A 12,310-nucleotide genomic window follows, 5' to 3' on the forward strand; every position below is an offset into this window, starting at 1 on the left:
AGAAATATTTGCAAATGTATACAAAAAACTAGCAGCAATGCCTTATCTACGTAAGTATTCAGACGCTTTGCTATGAGACTTGAAATTGAGCTCAAGTGCATCCTGTTTCCATTGATCATCCTTCAGATGTTTCTACAACTTGATTGGAGTCCACATGTGGGAAATGCAATTGATTGGACATGATTTGGAAAGCACACACTTGTCTATATAAGGTCCCACAGTTGACAGTGCATGTCAGAGAAAAAAACAAGCCATGAGGTCGAAGAAATTGTCCGTAGGTCTCAGAGACAGGATTGCGCCGAGGAACAGATCTGGGAAAGGGTACCAGCATTGAAGGTCCCCAAGAACACAGTGGCCTCCATCATTCCTAAATGGAAGAAGTTAGGAAACCACCAAGACTCTTCCTAGTGCTGGCCATCCGGCCAAACTGAGCAATTAGGGGAGAAGGGCCTTTTTTCAGGGAGGTAACCAAGAACCTGATGGTCACTCAGACAGAGCTCTAGAGTTCCTCTGTGGAGATGGGAGAACAATGCAAAAGGACAACCATCTCTGCAGCACTCCACCAATCATGCCTTTATGGTAGAGTGGCCAGACGGCAGCCACTCTTCAGTAAAATGCACATGACAGCACACTTGGAGTTTGCCAAAAGGCACCTAAAGGACTCTCAGGCCATGACAAACAAGATTCTCTGGTCTGATCAAACCAGAATGCCAAGCATCACACCTGGAGTAAACCTGGACCTATCCCCACGGTGAAGCATGGTGGTGGCAGCATCATGCTGTGCGGGTGTTTTTCAGTGGCAAGGACTGGGAGACAAGTCAGGATCAAGGCAAAGATGAACAGAGAAAAGTACAGAGAGATCCTTGATGAAAACCTGCTCCAGAGCAATCAGGACCTCAGACTGGGGTGAAGGTTAATCTTAAAACAGGACAACGACCCAAAATACACAGGCAAAACAGCGCTGGAGTGGCTTCGGGACAAGTCTCTGAATGTCCTTTAGTGGACCAGCCAGAGCCCGGACTTGAACCCGATCGAACATCTCTGGAGAAACCTGAAAATAGCTGTGCAGCAACGCTCCCCATCCAACCTGACAGAGCTTGGGAGGATCTGCAGAGAAGAATGGGAGAAACTCCCCAAATACGGGTGTGCCAAGCTTATAGCGTCACACCCAAGAAGACTTGATGCTGTAATCGCTGCCAAAGATGCTTCAACAAAGTACTGAGTAAAGGGTCTGAATACTTATGCAAATGTGATATTTTATTTTTTATAAATTAGCAACATTTCTAAAAACCTGTTTTTGCTTTGTAATTATGGGGTATTGTGTGTAGATTGATGAGGGGAAACAACCATTTGATCAATTTTAGAATAAGGCTGCAGAGTAACAAAATGTGTAAAAAGTCAACGGGTCTGAATACTTTCCGAAGGCACAGTATATCAACTCCTACCAATAAAGATTACTGATTTGTTTGCATCGCATAAACTTTTAAAGGAAGCTGAACTCCATTGTCACCACCAAAGAGTTCTACTGCATAAGTTCGAAAACAACTAAAACTCTCAAAGTCAGGCGTTTCGGTGCTGTAACCAGCAGCACTAATTAAAATCCTACATGGGTAGAATGTCCTGTATCCCCTACTAGAAAAAAAACACCATGCTTTGCTAAAAGCTAGTTTTGTCATTCAAGCACATTTAATGGTTAAAATTTGGAAATACATCATGGATTCATTGTGATCCAATAAGACTGATATTAATGAAATATGCATAGATATTGTTGAGCAACAGAACACTATACAAACAAAGAGCATCTCTGCTTATATACAGGCTTTGAAAGAAAGGGTAAAACAAATGCTTTTTTCCCATAGTTAATATAATCCAATCATCAAAGGAGACATTCTTCTCACTTCTTATTTTGGTCAACATGAAAAAATGCACAAAGGGCCGATTGAAGTGTGAGTTTTTCCCATTATTCAAATCAAATCCACTTGAGTTAGCATTATACTTACAGTAACGTTAGGTACTGTAATTAGTGTGGTTCATATCTGTAACTTCATTGGAAACAAGCAGTTATAAATCACTTAAAAACCATGTTTTCTCTCTGTCAAAAGGATCAGCTCACAGAGAGGGCGAGTTAAGTCATCCGAAGAACAAGAGTGTTGGATGTTTTTTCTTCACTTTATTAGTACAGTAATAGTGTGGAATAATATCCTATAATATATATATATATATAGATATATACATACATATATATATATATATAGATATATATATATATATATATATATATATATATATATATATATATATATATATATATATATATATACATACATATATAATATTGGCCTATATAAATGTATAATTTCATATATCATTTAAAAGAATTTAACACAGTTGAATGCACCTCAGAACTCAGAACCTAGGTAATTATGAGGTAGACATCAATAATGGTATTTCCACCCTCAACAGTTTTTATACAGCTTAAATTACTCTTATCAATGTAAGAAATATATGATTATCATGAAACTCTGTACATCACCATTAATAAAATTATTATAGAATAGATATTATAACGATTTGAGTGCATTTAAAGTATGTACATGTACAAAGAAATGCATTTTGTCATTTCTTCATTCGTTGCACTTGTAAAGTTATAACTATACAAATATTTACAGCTCAAATAACGAACAGCAGTGCATTCAAAGCTAATGTGCATTTAAATATCTCGTTTGCGAGTCTTTTCAGGTCAGTCGATTTATCACGAAAAAAGGCGTTCCTCCTGACTACATGACATTGCCGCAGTCAGTTGTGGAAGTGCCTTTTGTAAGATGCGTTGGAGATGCAAATGTTTGTCTTGATTATTTATCGTGGCCTCTGGTGTCCCCACGTGCTCCTGTGCGCAACCGGGTCCAAATGCCTTTCAGTGTGCCTTCAGCAAGTCATCGAGATACAGTCAACTGTAAAATGACAGGCACAATATGAATGCCTATGTCCATAGAGCCCATGTTTAGAATCGTCTGTTAAAGTCTTGCATTCGTTTCCCGCCGGCTGTGGTGACTCGAGCGCGCACTCCATTCGGTTGAAACAGGGCGCACAGACACATCTCTTGTAGGCATACCTGCGTTATCTCTTTTCCTCAGAGCCCATTGTGTGTTTGGTAGATTACATTCACCTTTTGGAGAGAGAAAGGGAGAGAGAGAGACAGTGAGACAGACAGAGAGAGAGAGAGAGAGAGAGAGAGAGAGAGAGAGAGAGAGAGAGAGAGAGAGAAATATATTTGAGAGAGAGAAATTGGAGAGAGAGAGGGTGGGGGGGTGCTAGGGCCGATTGATAACGCATCAGAAGAGCTCGATAGTTTCAGCTGGATGCTGGCAGTGAGCCTGGAAACACCCGCTACAAATGAGTCCTCTTTGCAAGACCGCTGCAGGGAGCTGCAACAATGCACAAGGGCTATCCCGTGACTGCGGCCTAGTTTGAACAGGTGCATTCCACTGTGCCCATTTCGGACGTAATTCACTGATGGAAGACCAACAATTCCAAGTCTGCTCAGAAAAGAACAAATGATAGCCTATCACTAGCCTGTCGATAGCCACTCCTCTCCTGCGGACTAATGGTTTATAACGAACTGTCTATCCATGTCGGGGCCTCGCGAAACAATAGACTATGCAATTGAAAAACACATCATATGGACGGCAATGTAGACTAGGAGTATGTATTAGTTTAACACAACAATTGGACAGATAAGGCTATGTGAGATTGTACTGAGTTTAAATGTGACCAACACAAATATGCTTGCATAGGCCCACACTGCAAATAATGTCTCTCGTGGATCCCTTTTGAGTGAAGTTTAGGCGCACCATGATATGGCAAGAACGCATGGGTCTATATGCTTAAGATATGCCACAGCTTTCATATCCTGACCTGGGCCGACTGACTTATCTTTGTTTTTACGGGGTTTAAATACGTTCAAGTGTCGCACAAGAAAAGGACGCTACCTGCAGCCACACTGCTCTACCACCATGTCCTCGTACTGTTTGTACACAACGTTATTGCCCGAGTCTATGTAAAGAATGCTGATGGGACTTAGTTTAGTGGGAACACAACAGCTAGGAGGTGTGCTATTGGGGTCCATTGAATTCATGAGAGTTTGAATGATGGCATGGTTAGTTGGCTCTAAATGCGACCTCAAAGGGAAGTCGCACACGCCCTCGCAGTGGTACGCTTCGTAATCCAATGGCGCAATGATCCAGTCATCCCACCCTAGCTCTTTGAAATTAACGTGCAGAGCCTTTTTACTGCATCTAGATTTTGACTTTTTGCCATGTCTTTTCCCATGCCGATTGTTCAATGCAGTCCTCCGTCGGCGCCTGGCTTTGAACCGCAGGCCCCTCTCCTCCTCCGACCTGCTCCCGGATCCGCGCGATTTGATCTTCTCTTTCATTTCGTTGAACAGGTTCTCCCTTTTCTTGGACCTGGTGTAAACCACCAAGATGGCCTTCTCTTGCTGGTTTCGACCGGTTCTGTCAAATCCCATCTGTTTTAAATCGATTTCCATTTCTGATTTACCAAGAGTGCCCTTGAGCTGGAGACAAAGCTGGCTCCCCTGGGCAGAGTGATGCCGGTTTTTAAACATTTCCCACACGTCCAAAACCTCCCATCCTGGTTTTCGGGAATCCAGAGGATCAAGGGATCTGGAATCCAGTAGCCGTTCTGATCGACAGGAGAGTAATTGAATGTCATAGAGACCTGTCGGGGACGTTTGCAAATCCCCGGGCACTTTTCTAAATATCCTTAATTCAGCTCCAACCAACTCCTCTTTGTCTGAAAGGGTTGAGACATCAAACAGATACTTTTGTCTTCGCAAAGGAGAGTGCAAGAGATCGTCTGCAAGATAAAAAGAAATAATTGCAGTCAGATTCACTTAGGGTGTACAGTGTTCAGGAGAGGGAGGGAGGAGGAGGGTTCACATTCTCACAAAGAGGCCAGATCCACTGGCCTTCTCTCTTGTTTTTCTGTGCCCACTCCAATGTCGAGCTGAGACAAACTACGACTGACACGTCATCAAATTAGATTTTTTTTAAAGGTCTCGTAGTTAACATCATAGGCTATTTGATATAATTTCTGAGCAGAAAGGGTGATTTTCATTTTGGTAATGTAGAATAAACCATCTTCACTCTTAACATCAATAATCAACAGGTGCAAACTTGTCAAAACAACTACCATAATAATCAATTATTTAGATTTGCCCATTATGCCTAATATGATGAGGTGTCACCTGTTTGAATCAACTTTATTTCCATGAAACTTAGATACAATTGTTGAGACAGTAGCCTGAATATTGTAGGCTAAGCCTATGAACACAATACAACAGCAGGCAATTACATCTCTCTCTCTCTCTCTCTCTCTCTCTCTCCTTTTGGATTTGATACATTTTCGATGTGCAAAATACCGTTCAGTAGCCTATATTCCTATACTTTTGCCCTGTACTTTAAATGTTGTCACTTTTTATTATTAGAACAGAATCGAAATATAGCCTATGTCATTTAATTATTATTGGGAGATAAATGTGAAATTCAGAAGCAAACTTGAATAGTATCATTCATTTTAAATGTCAATTATATTAGGCTATTGTTTTCTAATAACACCCCAAATGAATCCCTTCTGAGAATACTTTTCTTTTTCAATGTAGGCCTATCACCACTAAACGAAGAGCCTGATTAAATTAGTGAATATTTTATCAAACAAGTTTATTCATTATTCTTTGCTTGGGAAAAATAATTTCTGAAACGATTATCAAAGTTGTGAAGCAAAGAAACGAGGGGCCTAGTGACATGACGGATGGGGATTCTGCCAGACTCAACCGACCAAAGGCGACATAGGCTACTGTACACTCAACTGAACAATACAGAATTAATACATTATTCCCTGCTCGAGACCCACGAGGCCAAGGCCACACATATTTGATCCCAGCGAGTCAATGTGCTCTCATCTAAGTTAGAATATTGTTCATTTCTTCTGTGAAGGGTATACCGGCGGTATGCAGTGTTTTATTTTTATATCTAAAACCCAAGATTTCATCAAATACTTTATAGTTTTTTTTAAACACAGAACTTTTGATTTTCCTCATCTTTCATCAGTCAAATATAAATATACTTAGGCATAATTGGGTAAATACTCAAATAGGCGGAAGTAAAAAGGCTACCATGAACAAATTATTTCCCCAAACTAAATGCGATTTTCTTTAGCAATTCACGATAACAGGAATATACTCGGCCTACATAAAACAGATCAATCTGTGGTGTTCTGAAATATCAACCAAATGTGATTCCGTTTATCATTTGTCCATCAAATTAAATGCACTGAAAAACATTTTATTTAATAAAAACAACAACTCTTGGTAGCCTGTTCTAGGCCTAAACAATTGCGCCCTGTGTGTAGGCTATTAATCTATTACTCCAATATAGATGCCATATATAAAAATAATATTTGATTCTAAATAGATATTTGAACATGGTTGCCAGAACTTTCCCCCCTCTGTGAACCCTGCAGAGTTTAATAGTAAAAGTAGAGTGAAACCTTGTGTTTGTTTCAGTAACATTGCACGTATGGTCTACATTAAGGTTTTTTATAAGACCTCAAACAAATCGTATACAAGGTCACCAAATAATTAACAGTTCTGAATTCCCCTCTTCCTCATTAAAATACTTACCCGCTTATATTTAATCTCCTCTTGCCAACGACAACACTCCCGGTTCAAAAGTGCTTGGCCTGATTATGCTGACTTTAAGTTACAGCGGGAATCTGTTTTAAAGAACTTTTAAAGACATTACAGTTTGTTGATTTGGAGATAAGACTCGACAAATTAAAATAATATGTAATTTACATATTTATCTGACCAAAATATGAACGATACGGCGTCGTCCATTTATGTTAGGCCTATTGTTGTATTATCTGAGTTTGTGGACAACATATAACATTGATGTTACGCTTTCTTTTATGTATTAGGCTACAACTTTCTGAAGGTTGAGAAAGAGACCGAAGAGGAGAGGAGTGAGGAGGAGAGGAGTATATATATATATATATAAATTAAGAGAGAGAGAGAGATTTCTAGTGCTGTGGCTTCCGAGGCCAGCGAGCACCATCTGCGTTTTAATGAGTTACTTCAAGTGCCAAAAGTAATTTTTATACATTTGGTTTATTCTTGTCTGACCTTGCGACCATAACGAACATAGGGACGTCTCCTAATCTGTTTTGCATAAATTGTTTTTATTTTACCTGCAGAGGGGAAAGGCTACACAATATAAAACATTTCAGTTGTATACAAAAGTGTCGTCTATAGTACAAGTGTTTCCAAAAAGAGCTGTGCGTAATAGCTGAAAAAGCGCAAAATGCATATATTACGCACGGACGCCGTCGCATGAATATTACTTTTCGGACTTTTTAAAGTGCAAAAAACATTATGTTGTAACCTATTAAACAATACAACTCAACACTCGAGGGCCTGGTAGAATCTTAACAGAAACAACCAATGTGCTAAGAGAACGGAAGAAAAAATATTGTCAGTAATTAAAGTGGCGGTCGCACAGGGAGGTACACAGTAAAATACTAACCACTTCATAGCGAAGGACGTGCTCTTACATTTTTTTCCTTCGTTTTTGGTGATGTGCCATTGGCTGAGCTGGGTCATTATGGGAGAATAGACAGTGTTTGATATGTTATGACATGAACACTCAATTAGATCACGAGTTCAAATACTCCAATCAGCGGTTCGATGCTAAGCAACCCTCAGAGAGTCCAGAGAAGGGTCAGAGCCAGTGACACATCAAATCAAAATCAGGGGGAAAGTGAGGCTTTTTCACCAAATCATCTCTATGTTACAGATGGGAAATAATGGCAACAATGACGTTAACTGATTGCATTTCTCCTCTAAAGATAAAGCAGACGTACATGTGTTCGGTTTGTTGGTGTTTATCTTCCTTTGTCTGTCTAATCAAATCCGTCAAATCACCTTGTTACACAGTTAACTGTCCCTAATCACCTGTAGCCCACCCTAATCCATTCTAATATATCCGTTTATTAACTGCAGAGTTGGCCATACAGATTGCATGATGATCTGTAACACAAACTGTTCATTGCTATCTTGATGCAAGCCAACTGTAATTTCCTGTTTGACGTGTTCACTGATTCACATAGTCCTACACCAATTTGTAAATGAATGCACAAGTTCTTTGGAAATATAACTTTTTCTATGATGATCACAATTGGCTCTGTTTTGAGATAGTCTAGTCGGACGACAAGGCAAGGTTTGAGCAGGATGGGTTTGGTGCACGCGGGGACCAATAGAGAATGATTTACTACCTTCATTTAGATAGGGCCTCAATTAGTGTTTTATTGTCGTTTTACCTGGGGGTCAATGTAAGTATAATATAACTTTTTACTTTGCAAAACTGACGTACGCCTATGGCTCTTTAAAATGTGTCCCAAGGGCTCAAAGTGAACTGAATGCGACAACAAAACGTAATGCGTCCCTCATAAACGGTGATAACGTTCCAGTGCAACTTTGAGGCTGACAAGATAATTGCACTTTAGCTTGTGATATATCGTTTTATGCACTCATTAATAGTACCTTTTACAATTCAAACTTCTACATATTTAGATTGGCCAGCACACTCTATTTTGATGTGGTTATTTTAATTTATGGCACTCTTTATGGGTCAAGAGTAGAACAGGCACACAATTTTTCCACATTTCAACTTGCAACTCCAGCATTTCTTTCAATAAGACAGCCATTGTAAAATTAATAGTTTATGCTATTGTGAAAGGGGGTGTTTTTTTTTAGATTAAAAAAAATGCATACCATGGCTGCAGCGATGTGTGCAAATCTAGAACAAACGTAGCAAGATTGTTACTTGGTCGTATGCAACGGTAGTAGACTACATAGCTAAGTCATTTTAGATGAGACCAACCTGTTCCTCTGTCCACAAAACTTGTTATGGTGTTTGCAGACTTTGAGGAGCGGAAAAAACTTGCGTTTAGTCCGAGTCTCTCTGCAGCCGAATACGTTCTGTATATGGAGAGCATGTAATCGTGGGGCACAATTGCGTCCTTATTAAAGTCTTCTCGGTGACGGCTTAACATAGGGGATGATGCGAAGACCTCTTTGAGAAATGTGGTTGACCTTTGTCCATCATGAAGTATCTTCACTCCCTTGTTTCTCCTTGGCATAGAGGGGGATATGATGGCAGCTGACTGAAAACATGGTATATTCCAAATGAAGAGGAGTAACAAATATAACGATAGTACTTGAAATGCGTCCATGGTGATAGTGTCCCAAAGATGTTTCGAAGCCCTCTCCACAATGAAGCGATTTTAGACAGCAAGAGCTGAAGATAGACTGCGCGTCAGTTAGACTTCTGCGTTCCCTTCTCACCAGAAAAGTGCGTTCGCGCCCTCGACTTCACACAAGAGCGGAGACTGTTGAATCAATAGAGAAACACGCCCACTTGCAGACGCTCATGTAGCCTACTTATTGGAGAACTTTTCCCAGTCTTTCTATGGACGTTAAGACGGAGGAGACATCTCCGATGGCCGAGAAGTCGTGTCTCACCGCCATAAGTAACGCCACAGGAAGCCAAGTTTAAAGGTACAATAACACGTTGGCATAGGTCAAGAGTTGGACAAAGATTTCAACAGAGCAGAGGTCATGGAACGTTCCTAACCAGCTGAGAGAGTAGCCTATTGGCCTATATTGATGAATGTAACCAATTATCTAAGACCCCCCCCCCCCAATAAACTTTTAGACACGAAAACATTTTATTTATTTCAAACATGAAAAGAATTTGGGGCCATCTTGTTTTACTTTATAAAAACCTTTCGCAATAGTTCAGCTATTTGGGACGATGTTCTACATCCCTAACGAAGGTCACAGGTGCAATCTTTACTTTTCAAGACAAAGGACCTCGGTTATATATATTGTATTTCTGTGCGTGAACCAAATTGGCAATGGGTATCAATAGATTCTGAAAGTACTAGAAGAGAATGTGTTCCGTTCAAGAAAATAAATGGCACGAACACTATTCATTACGCTATTCAGCCTATCTTTTTGCTGTACTCTACCGGCCTCCAATGGCATTGCCATGAACTGCAAGTTGCTTCAAAATCATACGACCCGTACTTCTCTAAATATCTAGGCCCACTTGATGAAGACATGATAATAATGTATCCTCAAAAATGTGTCATTCAGTTCATGATAAGGCCATCATGTCTCCAGATAAAGGACAATGAAAATCCCTTGTGGAAATCTCCAATCTTGAACGGGTTAGTCAGAGATAAGATGTATGCATAGGCCTTGTCAGTAACATATTAACTAACTGTGGTGTTAGTAGGTCAACAAACCGACAAGGTCCTTCACAGTGATAAGATTTTAAATAGTTTGAGACAGGAAACAACTTCACAGTGATTTATAATGCATGCAGGTATTGATGCATTCACTAATTGTGTGTCTGCCATAGTTTTTACTCTGTGTATGTTTAGGACTAAAGCCAACCTCTATGCAGGCCCTATTTCTAATGACAGTTGGGTAAGATTGGATCCAGAAGATTCACCAACCAAATACTTTACCCAGTTTTGAAGAACTCCACAAAATCAATTTCAGATGCAGATTTTTTTTGTGGTATGTAAAGTTTGAGCTTTTATCTACACTACCCGTGAAAAGTTTAAGAACACCTACTCATTCAAGGGTTTTTCTTTATTTTTTATTATTTTCTACATTGTAGAATAATAATGAAGACATCAAAACTATGAAATAACACATATATGGAATCATGTGGTAACTAAAAAAGTGTTACACAAATCAAAATATATTTTATATTTGAGATTCTTCAAATAGCCAACCCTATGCCTTGATGACAACTTTGCACACTCTTAGCATTCTTTCAACCAGCTTCATCTGGAATGCTTTTCCAACAGTCTTGAAGGAGTTCCCACGTATACTGAGCACTTGTTGGCTGCTTTTCCTTCACTCTGCGGTCCGACTCATCCCAAACCATCTCAATTTGGTTGAGGTCGGGGGATGGAGGCCAGGTCATCTGATGCAGCACTACATCACTCTCCTTCTTGGTAAAATAGCCCATACACAGGGTCATTGTCCTGTTGAAAAACAAATGATAGTCCCACTAAGCCCAAACCGGATGGGATTACGTATCGATGCAGAATGCTGCGGTAGCCATGCTGGTTAAGTGTGCCTTGAATTCTAAATAAATCACTGACAGTGTCACCAGCAAAGCACCCCCACACCATAACACCTCCTCCTCCATGCTTTACGGTGGGAAATACACATGCAGAGATCATCCATTCACCCACAATGCGTCTCACAATGATACTGCGGTTGGAACAAAAAAATCTCCAATTTGGACTCCAGACCAAAGGACAAATTTCCACCCGTCTAATGTCCATTGCGCGTGTTTCTTGGCCCAAGCAAGTCTCTTCCTATTATTGGTGTCCTTTAGTAGTGGTATCTTTGCAGCAATTTGACCATGATGGCCTGATTCACACAGATGTGTCTGTTTCTTGAACTCTGTGAAGCATTTATTTGGGCTGCAATTTCTGAGGCTGGTAACTCTAATGAACTTATCCTCTGCAGCAGAGATAACTCTGGGTCTTCCTTTACTGTGGTGGTCCTCATGAGAGCCTGTTTCATCATAGCGCTTAATGGTTTTTGCGACTGCACCTGAAGAAACCTTCAAAGTTCTTGAAATGTTCCGTATTGACTGACCTTCATGTCTTAAAGTAATGATGGACTATCGTTTCTCTTTGCTTATTTGAGCTGTTCTTGCCATATTATGGACTTGGTTTAAAAAAAAATAGGTCTATCGTCTGTAAACCACCCTACCTTTTCACAACACAACTGATTGGCTCAAAGACGAAGAATGGCATTAAGAAGGAAAGAAATTCTACAAATGAACCTTTAAGAAGGCTCACCTGTTAATTGAAATGCATCCCAGGTGACTACCTAATGAAGCTGGTTGAGAGAATGCCAAGAGTGTGCAAAGCTGTCATCAAGTCAAAGGGTGGCTATTTGAAGAATGTCAAATATAAAATATATTTTGATTTGTTTAACACTTTTTTGGTTACTACATGATTCCATATGTGTTATTTCTTGTTTTGACGTCTTCACTAAAATAGTAAAAATAAAGAAAAACCCTTGAATGAGTAGGAGTTTTAAAACTTTTGTCCGGTAGTGTATATGGCATATTTGAGGTTTTAAATTAGGATTTAAAACCTTTAAATGCATTTATTACATTTATCTAAAACTTTA

The 12,310-nt window shown here is 39.7% G+C and overlaps 1 protein-coding gene across 1 annotated transcript; it reads right to left on the reverse strand.

Annotated features, from left to right (window-relative positions):
- Positions 1-3,268: 3,268 nt before the first annotated feature.
- On the reverse strand, positions 3,269-9,582 carry LOC112233055 (growth/differentiation factor 6-A). Its single transcript, XM_024400438.2, has 2 exons — positions 8,961-9,582; positions 3,269-4,878 (listed from the first exon to the last, which is right to left on the reverse strand). Exons 1-2 carry the CDS (start codon positions 9,310-9,312, stop codon positions 3,986-3,988), a joined length of 1,245 nt encoding a protein of 414 aa, XP_024256206.1. The 5' UTR covers positions 9,313-9,582; the 3' UTR covers positions 3,269-3,985.
- Between the last annotated feature and the right edge of the window lie 2,728 nt (positions 9,583-12,310).

This window comes from Oncorhynchus tshawytscha, linkage group LG03, assembly GCF_018296145.1.
Source record: "Oncorhynchus tshawytscha isolate Ot180627B linkage group LG03, Otsh_v2.0, whole genome shotgun sequence".
NCBI classification, from domain to species: Eukaryota; Metazoa; Chordata; class Actinopteri; order Salmoniformes; family Salmonidae; genus Oncorhynchus; species Oncorhynchus tshawytscha.

Coding starts and splice junctions, on each gene's coding strand:
- LOC112233055 (XM_024400438.2), bottom strand. CDS start 9,312: ATGGACGCATTTCAAGTACTATCGTTATATTTGTTACTCCTCTTCATT. Junction 4,879..8,960: donor TTTTGTGGACAGAGGAACAG/GTTGGTCTCATC, acceptor TTTATCTTGCAG/ACGATCTCTTGCACTCTCCT.